The sequence below is a fragment of the Nomascus leucogenys genome, chromosome X (assembly GCF_006542625.1).
Source record: "Nomascus leucogenys isolate Asia chromosome X, Asia_NLE_v1, whole genome shotgun sequence".
NCBI classification, from domain to species: Eukaryota; Metazoa; Chordata; class Mammalia; order Primates; family Hylobatidae; genus Nomascus; species Nomascus leucogenys.
The window spans coordinates 134,869,153-134,882,196 of NC_044406.1; the positions used below are offsets into that span (position 1 = coordinate 134,869,153).

The 13,044-nt window shown below is 44.0% G+C and overlaps 1 protein-coding gene across 2 annotated transcripts in view; it reads right to left on the reverse strand.

Moving 5' to 3' along the window:
* Positions 1–10,104, reverse strand: part of LOC100582858 (transmembrane protein 185A) — a 37,823-nt gene extending 27,719 nt beyond the window's left edge. Inside the window, exon 1 of one of the 2 annotated variants that reach the window (XR_004028732.1) lies at positions 9,762–10,023. Coding sequence is in view for 1 of the 2 variants with exons in the window: in XM_003271829.2 (XP_003271877.2) it covers positions 9,762–9,799 (38 nt within the window). In the remaining variant the exon portion in view is untranslated. Of the gene's footprint in view, positions 1–9,761 lie in introns of both variants that reach the window. The other variant, XM_003271829.2, reaches the window with a different exon arrangement.
* Between the last annotated feature and the right edge of the window lie 2,940 nt (positions 10,105–13,044).

Below are 13,044 nucleotides of genomic sequence, written 5' to 3' on the forward strand. Positions count from 1 at the left end.
ATGTGGACATACTTGGGGGGTCATTATTCTGCCTACCACAACTCTGTAAAAAGAAAAGTTGCTTCCTAGATTAAGAAAGTAAATCTGTTACATTCAAGAGTTTCGCTTGGAACCAAAGTCAAAAGTCGAACCAACTAACAGAAATCAGATGACAGAGGTTTAGCACGCCTGAGAGAAGACAAGAGCAACAATTTACTATCTTTAAAATTAGATAAATTAGATTTCAAAGCCAAAATTATTAAAATGCTAAAAGGACTAATAAGGAAAACCTAAATAACAAAAACCTAACAACACGCCTATGGAATATGGAAATAATTTTACAATTTTTAAGGATACACAGAAATATTTTAATTGTGGGCTTCCTCATGCTACTCTTAAATCATGACAGATAAAACAGATGAAGTTCCTAAGGAAAATACGGAAATGAACACAAGAGTAGATTTAAAAATCAGCAAGGTTATATGAAGAGAATTAAGTAGCAGAATGAGAAAATTTAAAAACCAGCAAGGTTATATGAAGATAATTAAGTAGCAGAACAAGAAAACATACTTTCTTTACATACATATAGTTTTTCCAGGGAGAAAAAAAGGATCACAGGGCAGCAATACACAATAAACACACATCTAATTAACAATTTTAAAAAATATTTGAGTGCCTGAAATATGTGAGATACATAAAAAGGAGCAACAATGCGTTCACTCAAGGTGCTCAGACTAATAGGAATAGAGGGAGATGATGTATCAACAAGTAACTACATATGGTAAACTAGGGGACTTGGAAGATTAATTTCCCTGGGAGAGCTGGGAAGGGAAGTGGAATCTGGGCAACAAGTTAGGAACAAGGAATTCCAGACAAAGGGAATAAGATGCTTTCCAATTTTTTAAAATTATTTTTATTTATTATGGATACAAAACAGTTGTGCCTATTTATGGGGTACATGTGATACTGTGATGCAAGCATACAATGTGTAATGATCAAATCAGAGTAACTGGGATATCCATCACCTCAAGCACTGATCACTTACTTGTGTTAGGCACATTTCAATTCCACTCTTTGAGTTATTTGCAAATATACATTATTAACTATATTTGCCCTCTTGTGCTACCAAACACTAGATTTATTATTTCTATCTAACTGTATTATTGTACCCATTGCCCGTCCCCTCTTTATACTCCCCTCTCCAATTCCAGCAGACTGGAACACACAGAATACTTTCTATAAATCGTGGTGGGTAGGGTGCTGCAGAGACAGGAGAAAGGGCACTGGGGGGAATAAGCCAGAAGTTGGTTGTGGTAACATGGTAGGGGAATGTGAATATCAAGGTAAAGTCCTTGGAATTTATTAATAGGTAATATGGGGCCACTGCAGATTTTCTCAACAAAAGAGTGACAGAAGATACATATAAGTGTGTAAGGTAGACTGTAATCAATAGGGACCAGAGGTAGACATTTTATACGATTCATTAAAAAACTGACAAAAAATGGATCATTTTCAATACTGATTTGTTAAGCAATTTAGTAGAGTTGACGAGATCTTTCGCATACATTTTATTTAAGCCTCATGTTCCTCATAAGCAAAATGCAGATACCTCTATCAGACAGTGCTGAGGTAAGGATTTAATAACCTATCAGAAAACATTTATTGCAGGACTTGGCACCAAACAGTTAACACTACATCAATGTAAATTTCCTTCCTTAAATAATTATTAAGTCAAGGATGAAAGACAACACTATTATAGAATATTTAAAATATTGCTAAAATACAATTGAAACATAAAAACACCTGGGCAGCTGCCAAAACAAAACTCAGAGAAAATGTGTTCATTTCAAATGTTTAAATAAAAGTAGAAAACAAAGAAAAAAAAGAGACAAAAGAAAACTAGTAAACTGAGTTTCTAAGAAATTTGGAGAAAAAGCCGAAACATGAAAATAATAAAACTAAAAGTAGAAATATAGATATAAAGATGAAACTAATCCGTAATCCCAACAGCTAGCTTTTTAAAAAAAATTAAACTACAAAGTTGATCAAGTAAAATAAAGTAATATAATCAGAAAGTTCAAAAGATGTAATTCATACACATTCCTAGTTGGGGAAAGAAAGAATAGTATCTTAACTATATCAATATATTTGCAAGCAAAGTCTAAAAGGTGACTGCATAGCCAAAAGAAAATATCAAGCCTGATTTGCAAAAGAATACACAATAATATGCAATAATACAGTGATAAGAAAATGTATTTACAAAAATAAGTTATGGTCATAGCCTAAACTACTTTGAGTTACTTTTCAAGAAACATTCAGACCAGATTCCAAGTATAAAAATAGACTGCTTAATTATCCACAAACCTGGGAGAAATGGGAGGTTCTGGTTTAACATTAACCACTATTTCTTAAAATTCACTTTTCCAGTTACACCTTTAGAATGATTTATTCCACTCTCATTTGAATCTGTAGTGTTAGTATATGATGAATCACTAAGTAGTGCCACCTGGGCCAAAGCTAGTATCCTCTTTGAAATTTATATGGAGCTTTCTGCTCAGGCTCAAATTCCCTCTCTCCACTTTGCAGGGTTGGGAGAATAGGGAGGGAGAAAAGGAAGAAGGGAGGGAGAGAGAGAATATACACAGCAAAGCAATGATGACTCTGAATGTAAAAGTTCTAGTATCTGTTTTCTGCATATCATAAGAATGCAGCTGGACTCTTTTTAGACCTATCAGTTTTTTTTCCAGTGAAAGCTGCTGGCTTCACTGGAGCACATACACGCACATTAACACATGCCTGCGTGCATGTACACACGCACAGGCACATACGCACACACAAACTTTGGATGGCACATCCCAGTCTAAAGCTTGACAGAATGGTTCCAAATGACAACCTGACATACTCACAAACTATCAAGGGAATTGCCCCTCTTACACCTTATTAACCAAATTTAAAGTCTTTTAGTAGAGACTTTAGCTGGTTTTATTAAGATGAAAAATGTTTAAAAGCATTTAACCAGTAGATACAAAAAAGCACAAAAGCCAAATAAAGACAGAGCCCAGGCCAGTAGGAAGACCTGCATTTAAGTTCCTCAACTGCCATTCATCAGCGGTGTGGTCTTGGGTGAGTTATTTTCCCCCAGATCTGTCTCCTCATCTGATTCCTCCTATACTGATTCATTAAGACAAGGAGTATGTGAAAGCACTGTGTAAATGATACATTTTACCCATTCTAGCTTTAGCAGTATTATGAAAGACAAAAGTTCTGCCACATTGTAGATAACAATCTCATTTAGCAATCATTGTTGTCACTATTAGGTCGGAGCTGACAAAGTATAAGTCTCCACTTATAAAGCATCTATCTCCAGAGTTCGAGGCTTTTGTCTTAAATTCCAGTCATCTTGTACAGGCATGACATATCAGGCAAAATAATTAGAAAACTCAAGCTCCATATTAAAAAGCTTAACTTCTGGAGTCCTAGGAAACTATCTAAAACTCCTTCAATCCACTGTCTCTCCTGTACAACAAATATTTCCCAGTGGTAGATGTCTATTTGTACCCAACATCCACTCATTCAGCACCTAATTCAGCACCTCCAAATCCTGGCCCTCAAAGAACACAGCTAAGAACAATGTGTGTGTAATTATCAAGTAACAGGAATGATATTTTTAAAACTGGAAATTATACATTCAAATGAGATTTCTCTCCTTTAACCAGTCCCCTTGGGAGGCAATACAGTAATTCCAATGGTACTTCATTACTCAAATCATCTTTGAAGCTTTCTTCTTGGAAGCACCTTGAGAACCTGCAGTCTGATCTTTTGACTATCCCAAATGGTGCTACATTTTCAGTGAGGGTGGATTCAAATTTTGGAAATGGAGAACAGTCAGTCAGAGCCAAGGTTAGTGAATAAGATGTGTGATCAAACTAGGTGGAACTATTTTGGTTGAAAATGATAGATGATCATAAAGCAATGAGATGGATCTTCTTACGTGATATGTAAACTGACTTTAATGGGAATTCCACATGAGCAACAAGGAGTATGAACAATGGAATAGGTTTATACATTCTCTTTCCCCAAGTAACTTCTTTGAACGACAACACTCATTTGGATGTATAAGCGCCACTAAGCGGTTTGTTTTGTTTAATCACTTACAATTTGTAAATAGAGGGTTCCTCATGGGGGAAAGAAGTTGTCACTTAACTATGGCATGGCATGCAGGAAAGAGCACAGGCTTCATGAGACCGATGTGGATTCGAATCTTGACTTAGATTCTCCCTGCCTGTGCAACTTCAGGGAAGTCACAAGCTGTCAAGACTTTAAAATAAGTCTGATACCTAATTTTGTAGGGTTGTTGTAAAGATCATGGATAATGGATGCAAAGCCCCTACATTGGGCCTAGCATGTGGTGGGTACTCAAGAAGTCACAGCTATTATTATCAACAGCAACATCAGTAAAATCAAGACCATTTTCTGACTGTAGGTGGCTTGAGAGGACAGAACAACAGATAAGCAGTCACTTGAGTGCTAAGTAGTTCATTGACAGTACTGACAGTACACTTGTGCCCTGGATACTGCTTTCTTAAAAACAATAACCTGTAAAAAATATTTGCAGTAACCAACACTATGTATTTTTAATTCACACGACACGTCATCTGCAGTGCTCGTACCACACTGACCTCTTCACTACCTGAACATACCAGGCACTATCATGACCCCATGCCTTTGTGTACTTTGTCCCTTCTGAGATACTGAAAGGGGCCAGCCCCTCCACACCTGTGGGTATTTCTCATTGGGTGGGACGAGACTGAGAAAAGAAATAAGACACAGAGACAAAGTATAGAGAAAGAACAATGGGCCCAGGGGACCGGCACTCAGCATACGGAGGACCCGCACCAGCGCTAGCCTCTGAGTTCCCTCAGTATTTACTGATCATTATTTTTACTATCTTGGCGAGGGGAGCGTAGCACGGCAACAGGTGGGGAGGTCAGCAGGGAAACATGTGAGCAAAGGAATCTGTATCATGAATAAGTTCAAGGAAAGGTACTGTGCCCGGATGTGCACGTAGGCTAGATTTATGTTTCCCTTTACCCAAACATCTCAGTGTAGCAAACAGTAACAGCAGTATTGCTGCCAGCATATTTCGCCTCCAGCCACAGGGTGGTTTTCTCCTATCTCAGAATAGAACGAATGGGAATGGTCAGCTTTACACGGAGACATTCCATTCCCAGGGATGAGCAGGAGACAGAAGCCTTCCTCTTATCTCAACTGCAAAGAGGCCTCTCTCTTTCACTACTCCTCAGCACAGACGCTTTACGGGTGTCGGGCTGGGGGGTGGTAAGGTCTTTCCTTTCCCACGAGGCCATATCTCAGACTGTCTCAGTGGGGGGAAACCTTGGACAATACCCAGGCTTTCTTGGGCAGAGGTCCCTGTGGCTTTCCTCAGTGCACTGTGTCCCTGGTTAATCGAGAATGGAGAATGGCGATGACTTTTACCAAGCATACTGCCTGCAAACATATTGTTAACAAGGTACATCCTGCACAGCCCTAAATCCATTAAACCTTGATTCATTACAGCACATGTTTCTGTGAGCACAGGGTTGGGGCTAAAGTTACAGGTTAACAGCATCTCAAAGCAGAAACAATTTTTCTTAGTACATATCAAAATGGAGTTTCTTATGTCTTCCTTTTCTACATAGACACAGTAACAATCTGATCTCTCTTTCTTTTCCCCACAAGATACCCTTCCTACTCTCTGGTCTCATGACAACCCTACAATTCTAGCTCAAAAGTCTGGCTCAAAAGACTAGCTCAATTCAAAATCTAGCTCAAAAGTCATTTCCACTATAGACTCTTCCCTGCCTGCTCGAGACAGAATTAGTGGCTCTGCCATTCGTACTTCCAAGACATTTGGTTTCTTTCTCTGTAGTGCCTCATACTCTATTGAATTCTTATTTCCCTTTCATTTCTGCTTCTTCCACTAGGCTTACGCATTGAGACGAGGACTATATTCCATTTATTTTTGTACTTAGAGCACCCAGTACATCACTTGGCACAAGATAGGAATCTAGGAGATGTTTGATGAATCAATGTTATAATATACTTTGCAACTAACTGTTAGAGGCCAGGTAGCTGACTTTAGTGAACTGTATTACCAGCAATCGCATTCCTTTTTCCTGATTTCAAACAAGAGACAAGATAACTTATATGGACTCCAGAATGTCTTTTGAAGATGGAGCATACAGAAGTTTCCAAACACTACTGATCTCATCAGTACCCCATGCCCACAAGTTGGAACCCCCAGAGCAACATTTCTCAGCCTTTGTTCCAGTCTAGCACACCTGAGGGATACACCACACTCCCATAAGGAGCTCACCACAGATGACTAAGAAAGCCCAGCAGAGTTCTCACAGCCTTCCAGTGCCACATGGCTGCCAGGGTGGAAGGGCCTTCTCTGAACCAGCAACTCCCCCAAAGTAGCAGAAAACTTCAAGGCTCCGTGGTGAGTGCAGGGAGTCCACCTAATGCTATCTACTACCAGATCCCTGCCACCTAAAATGCCCCAGAATCAGTTTGCCTATTCTAAGAACAGGGCTCTTTCATTGTTAGGAAGCCTCAGGCATTCAAAGAAGGACTTGTTTGTGGGTCCAGTACATCTGTTTCAGCATGTCTTAACCTGCATAACTAAAAAGCAATTACGAAAAGAAGTTCATGATCAACCAGTTCTGTGCCAGATTGAAATAGGTAGAGTGGGTCAGCTGGCAGCCCTGTACATCTGAGTGTTGACACTTGTGTATCATTCTCTGTCACATTCTCTGTCTAGTTTCCAGAGCCTTGCCAACGCAGCAGTGGGTTCAGATTTACCAAGATCCGAAAGGCCGGAAAGGGGATCTGGAGCCACGACCCATGCCTTGGGACCTACCAAACCATGACAGTGACTATTTCTAAGACAAAGACATACTCTTCAAAGTAAATATAGCCATATTCTGCCTTAGTGCCATGTTCTCTCCCATCTCTCCAATGGAATGGCTGCACTCTGAAGGTGGGAAAAGTGTGAGAAGAAAGAGAACCAGGCCACAGACCACCAGGAAAGCAGTGATTGAAAGCAGCAGCTCTAGATTTATCTTATAGGCTCTGGAGAGTTATTCACTTATTTACTCCACAAATATTTATTGAGCCAGGTACTATTCCAAGTATGCAGGCTATGATACTGACACAGTCACGGCCTTGACCCCATGGACCTTAAAGTTTAGTTGGGGAGGCAGGTATTAATCAAATAAGCATCCAGACAGACACAAGGGTACAAATATGCACTATGATGGAGGAGTAGTAAATACTGCAGGAACTCTAGAAACACGGGGCAGTAAATCTGGTCAGGGAAGTCAGGAATGCTTCCCTTAGCAAGTGTCAAGTGAGGATAAATAGGAGTTCACTAGGTCTGGAGGAGAGGAAAAGAGAGGGAAACACTCCTGGTAAAGAGAACAGTGTGTGACAAGGTCCTGGGGTAGGAGGGAGATGTTGAATTGGTTCAAAATTAGAGGCAGGGGGCAAAGCAGTAGCATCAAGGTTTGAGTCCCCAGCATAAGGTAACTTCCTGTGTACACCCCTCAGTTTTCTTTCTAGCTATCAAGAAGGCCTCCCTCAGCATGTAAGGAGACTAAGGCATATTGTCAAAAACTAGGAGTGCTCAGGAGACATGAAACACAACCATCTAAAAAACAAATCTGATTTACCAATAATACCTGGCCAATGTCCTCTTGAAATATCTGTAAAATTAAGGAACTCACTACCTCTGGCAACAATGGATCAGGAAAATGGCACAGTATAAAAGACGTTTAAACTTTTCAGGCAGAAATACATTTTAATCCAGGTAGAATTAAGAGATTGATAAATATGTTGATAATTACTACAAATCTGCTTAGATACCAGGTATTCCATTGTAATTTCATATACTAATTTTTTTTGGGGGGAAGGGCTAAAGGAAAAAATCGTTAAAGGTAATATCAGTGCAGCACTATTTTGCTTTGGCAACTCTGTTGGCCTGTTTGATCACTTGAGGCAGTTTCTTGTGGCTTCTAAATTATCTGTCACCTTGCAAACAAGTCACTGTAGCTTTCTATTTGTAAGGCACTTTGTAATCAATCATTAATTGGCCTCCCTACCCTGCTGAGAGATTATACTCATTCTACAGATAAAACGATAGATAAGTGAGTTGCCCAAGGGCACAAAACAATTCAGTTTTTACTTAACTTTCTTATTACCATCTCCAAATAGAAGACACATGGCTTGTCCAGCTACAGCACCAACCCTACTACCCTGCAGACCAATCCTAAGCCCCTGATGCAGCAGAGGAAGGGACTGCAGTTAGTTCTGTTACCTCCTCTATGCCTTCGAGGCCAACAATGATAATGTCTGCACTGTGTTAGAGACACTGGCACTCCAGACCAGAACATGAACTCAAAGTGGAATAAGAGCACACAGAAAGTCACAATGACTCACAAGTTAAAATGTCACCATCCCTAGGGAGACTGCACCCTCAACATACAAATACTCCCCTAAAACTTCCTTTCATCCTCAACAAGCAGCCAAGGCATAGGTCGCCAGAGTTGGCCCCCATAGTACAGCACTGCACAATACTGTAAGGCATCTTAAGTGTCCGAGCCCTTCTTTACCCCTATGCTGAGACCGCCAGCATCTAAAGCACCTAGCATAGGTTACAGCACACAAATGTTTACTGAGCACATGTCCTCCCAACTAGCAAATAAGGGAAACGGATACTCCTTTCGGAGAGTAGTGCATTTAAGAGATCAGTTAGGCCAACTCCTCATTTTACAGAAGGGCCAAAGAAGGGCAGAGAATCACCCAGTTACATATGGCCTGGTCTCCAATCCAAGTCTTTGTGCTCCGTTTAGTTCCACAAACATTTCATATGTGCCTACTATGTGCCAGATACGGTGGGTGGGAGGCGCTGGGGACACTGAGATGAGCAGGAGATGGTCTCAGCTTCAGGGAGCTCACAGTCTGGGGTAAAGAACAGTTACAAAACAGTCGGGCAACTGCAAGGACAGTCGCTTGAGTGCTTAGCCAGTGTTTTCTCCACACTGTCCACTGGGTGTTCCCCATCTGGAAAAGAAGGACAGCAATATCTACTTCCTGCAAATAAACTTGTAGTGAAGACTGATGAGAAAATGAGTATGGAAAATGATCAGGCTCACCCAGAAATGCATTATATAAGGTATTGCCATACCCTGACACTGACTCCAAGGATTCAACAGTGTTTCAGGTATCCGTTCAACAAAGAAGCAAACAAGAGAGGGATGGGCATAAACCCAAGGAAAACCCCAAGGACTGCGAGGAACTGGAACAAACAGCTGGGGTGGGGGTAGGGGTCTTGGGTCAAGTGAGACGGCCCTGACGCGGAGAATGGAGGGCCCGCAGCGGGGTAGAAGAGGATGGAACCGACACGAAGAAGTTGGGACACCAATGAGCGACCAAGCAGAGAGGAATGGGGTTCCCTTGGGGGCAGGACGGGGTTCGCGGCCGGGCCCTTCCGGCCATGGCCCGGCAGGGGCTGAAAGCACCGGGCACGGGAGGAGGAAGCGGGCGGGCGCCGAGGCCGACTGTTTTGCCTGGGGACCGCTTGCACCCGCAGGGAGGCTGGGGCAGGCGCCCGGGTCCTCGGGCTGCAGCATCTCGCCCGCCGTGCCTCCCCGGAGCCGAACACCAGCCCGCACCCGAGCCCGCAGCGCGGACTCCCAGGGGCGCCAACGACGCCGCCTCACCTCGGGTTGAAGTCCTGGAAGAGGCCCCTCAGGTTCATGGCGGAGAACTTCACCGCGGCGTCCTTCTCCTCCTCCCCCGCACCCCGTGCTGCACAGCCTGCGCCTTACAGCGGGTTCATGGCGCCAGCGCCAGCCGCGTCCACGCTGCTGCTCCCGCTACTGCTGCCGTCCCCGCTGCCGTCGCCGCCGTCGCCGTCGCCGCCGCCGCCGCCCGGAGAAACCTGAGCCACCGCCCCCTGCCCCTCCTTCCGGGCTTCCGTACGGCGGCCGCGCATGCGTCCGGAGCCCCGCCCAGAGCGCTCCTCGCTGAGAGGCCGCCATCCTTGTGTCCGCACGCGACCGGCGGAGGAGATGGTAGGGGGATGGAGGCTGGGAGTGAGCAGGGACCCGAGGAAGGGGATGCTGACGGGCTGAAGGCCTGCAGGGAGGGAGCGCGCCGCCCGGGAGTCTGGCGGGCAGATCTTGGCAGACACCTGTCACCTTGGCCCGCGCTACCTTCTGGAGATTTTCCCCAGTGACGACTGAGCCCCGGGAGTGGTGACAACGAGTGAGACGTTGCATTTTGGCGATGTCATCCCAGGCTTCACCTGTCACATCTGTCAACGACTCCAAAGTTTGGGTACCAACTTCCCTTCCAATTCCCAAGCCAGCGTGTCCAGATATGCTGGCTATTCCCAACTCAAGTTACCTAGCACCAAAGTCACTTCCCGTCCCAACCGCCTTCCCTTCCTGGGTTCCCTTTTTCCCTTAGCTGCAGGCCTATTCGTACGTAGGGGGATATTCAAGCAGGAGACGTGGAAATCATCCTCATTTTTCTAACCCAGTTCAGAGCCTCCTTGGATCCTGTCTAAATTTTGTGGTCACTTCACACCTGACCTCTGCCTCCACTCCAGGCTGCCCTACTTACAAGTACCAGGTTCATCTTCCTTGGGCAAGTCAACATCTTTGAGTCTCAGTTTTTCTCCTCCGCAGAATGGAAATGATAAAAACCTCTTTTCTAAGCGTGTTAGGAAGATTCAGTGAGATCGTGTGCATAACACACTGCCTGGTACATGATAGGTGTACAAAGAATGCTGTTGCTATCTGGTACTCTTTCAGGTGTCAGCCTCCTCAAGGATTTTGTTTGCTTTTGGAATCCAAGAGCAGGACAAGCTCATAGCAGGTGACCTAGTTTACCATCTTCACTTCGGGCAGATTTAAGTTTTCATGAGCACAACAATGCCTTAAACATTAGTCTAATATCATTATGGATAATAGTCATCCTTTGTTGCAATAGCAGAGTTTCACAAATGACAATTTTATACTGTTTAGTCCCAAGAGCAGCTTGAGAGAATCATAATTGCGATAGTCATACTTAGCCTTGATGTATCACCTTTCTTCTGAGAACGTAAAAACATATCATAAGTGGTAATTAAGCTTCCCAACACCCACTGGGGAATGGATATTATTATATGAGCTGATTTTAAGGATGAGTAACCCAAATCAAGTTTTCATCTGCTGAAGCACCAGGACCCTGTCCCAGACTTTTTCACCCATCTTCCTTTCCCATCCTCTGGGTAAAGTCCAATGTGTAGCCCAGAGGAGGTTCTCAATGAACACTCAAATACAGATGAGGAGCTAAGGCACAGAGAAGCTTGTATAACAGGCCCTGAGGGAGCCAGCAAGTCAGGGTGGAGGAGCACAGATGCAACTCAGGGTCTAGCTGAACCTGCAGCCCACACTGTTAGAAAGAGGTGCTTGCCAGTGGTCAGATTGGACAGCACCATCTTCATTACCAGTGACCATGCCCCAAGCAGACATGAGAAGATGGTCTGCCAGTTCAGACACTTGAATAACAGGCATCATTGCCCTTTCAAGAGCTTCATAGATAGAGACCAGGCAGGCTCCTCAGAGTCCAGAACCTTGAGGGCAGATGCTACTTTAATGAGATCCCAGGGAGTCCGGGAGCTGAACCACTGCTCTGCAGGCCCACAAGTTCAATTTTAGCAGTTCTTCCAGAGTTGACCAGGCCCTGGAAGCTATCTACCAAAGGCAACGGGGCACTGATGCACAAATTACTTGTCAGTGTGTTCTTTTGCTCTGACAAGGTAAATTGCCAAGAGGAACATATGAACCTGTCTGTGAGGAAATACAGGAAGAACTGGACTTTCCCAAGGCTTCACATCCCTAGTCTTCAAGAGGTGGATTACCTGGACTGATTCGAGAAGCCCAGCCCTGTACGCTACTGGTGCTCTCATTGGAAAAAAAAAGCCAGAAACCAGATGTCCATCTGGTCCTCTGTCCGGCAAGTGCAAAAGACCCTACTGACAACCTGCTGCACACTTCAGAGCCCTCACTCAGTGTCCCACCCTAGATGGAGGTCCAAAGCCTCAATGACCTGTGTAGACAGACCCACAAGTGATCCTGACATTAAAGAAAGACCCTGGGTCATATGCAGGCACCAGGAGTGTTGGGAAGCTTGATTACCACTTATGAAATGTTTCTACACTCTCAGAAGAAAGGTGATACATCAATGCTAAGTATGACTAGTGGAGAAGATGACACCCACATCTTCTCCACTAGCAGAGTTTGACTTTATCTTTTCCTTGACTTGCCACAAAATTCCACAGCTATCTTACTAGGGGCTCCCAATATTCCTCACTCAAAGGCAAGAAATGGCTCTGGATTGCAAAAGCATGACCGCCAAATAAGCCAGACCGCATATTCTTGTGACTTTGGGGTGGGCTTAGGTTACAGTGTTCCAGAAGCATCAGTGTATATCTGACCATGGTTTTAAAGACTAACTTGGATTTGTACCACCCTTCTGATAAGCTGGTGGCTTGTCCAATTCAATATTCACATTGGCTCCAATGTGGTGATATAGGATGGCTCTCCTCTGAAGAGCAAGGCCCTGGTGAAGAGAATCCTGGTGCATTTAGATACTTGGACTGGGGAGACCTGGCATAGGGGAAGAAAATGGCGGTGGAACAGCCCTCCACACACCACCAAGGCTCCTTCCCTGGCTGCAGCAGTAGAATGGAGAGAGTGTGGAATTAGTAGATTTGAACTCAACCCCAGTTTCACCCTTGCTCCAGTGGAGGGAGGGCCAGCTGGGATCCAGTCCCGGGCAAGGCCTATGGGACTATAAAGAGCTTCTGGGAGGTCAGATTGACAAGTTCTTTAGCCAGGAAACATGGAGGTGCCAGCCTGCAAGGTTTTCTCAGCCTGGAATTCCCCACTCTAGGTTCCCTAAAGTCCACATTTTGAATGCCACCAATTAGAGAATTGCTGAAGATGCTGGGAA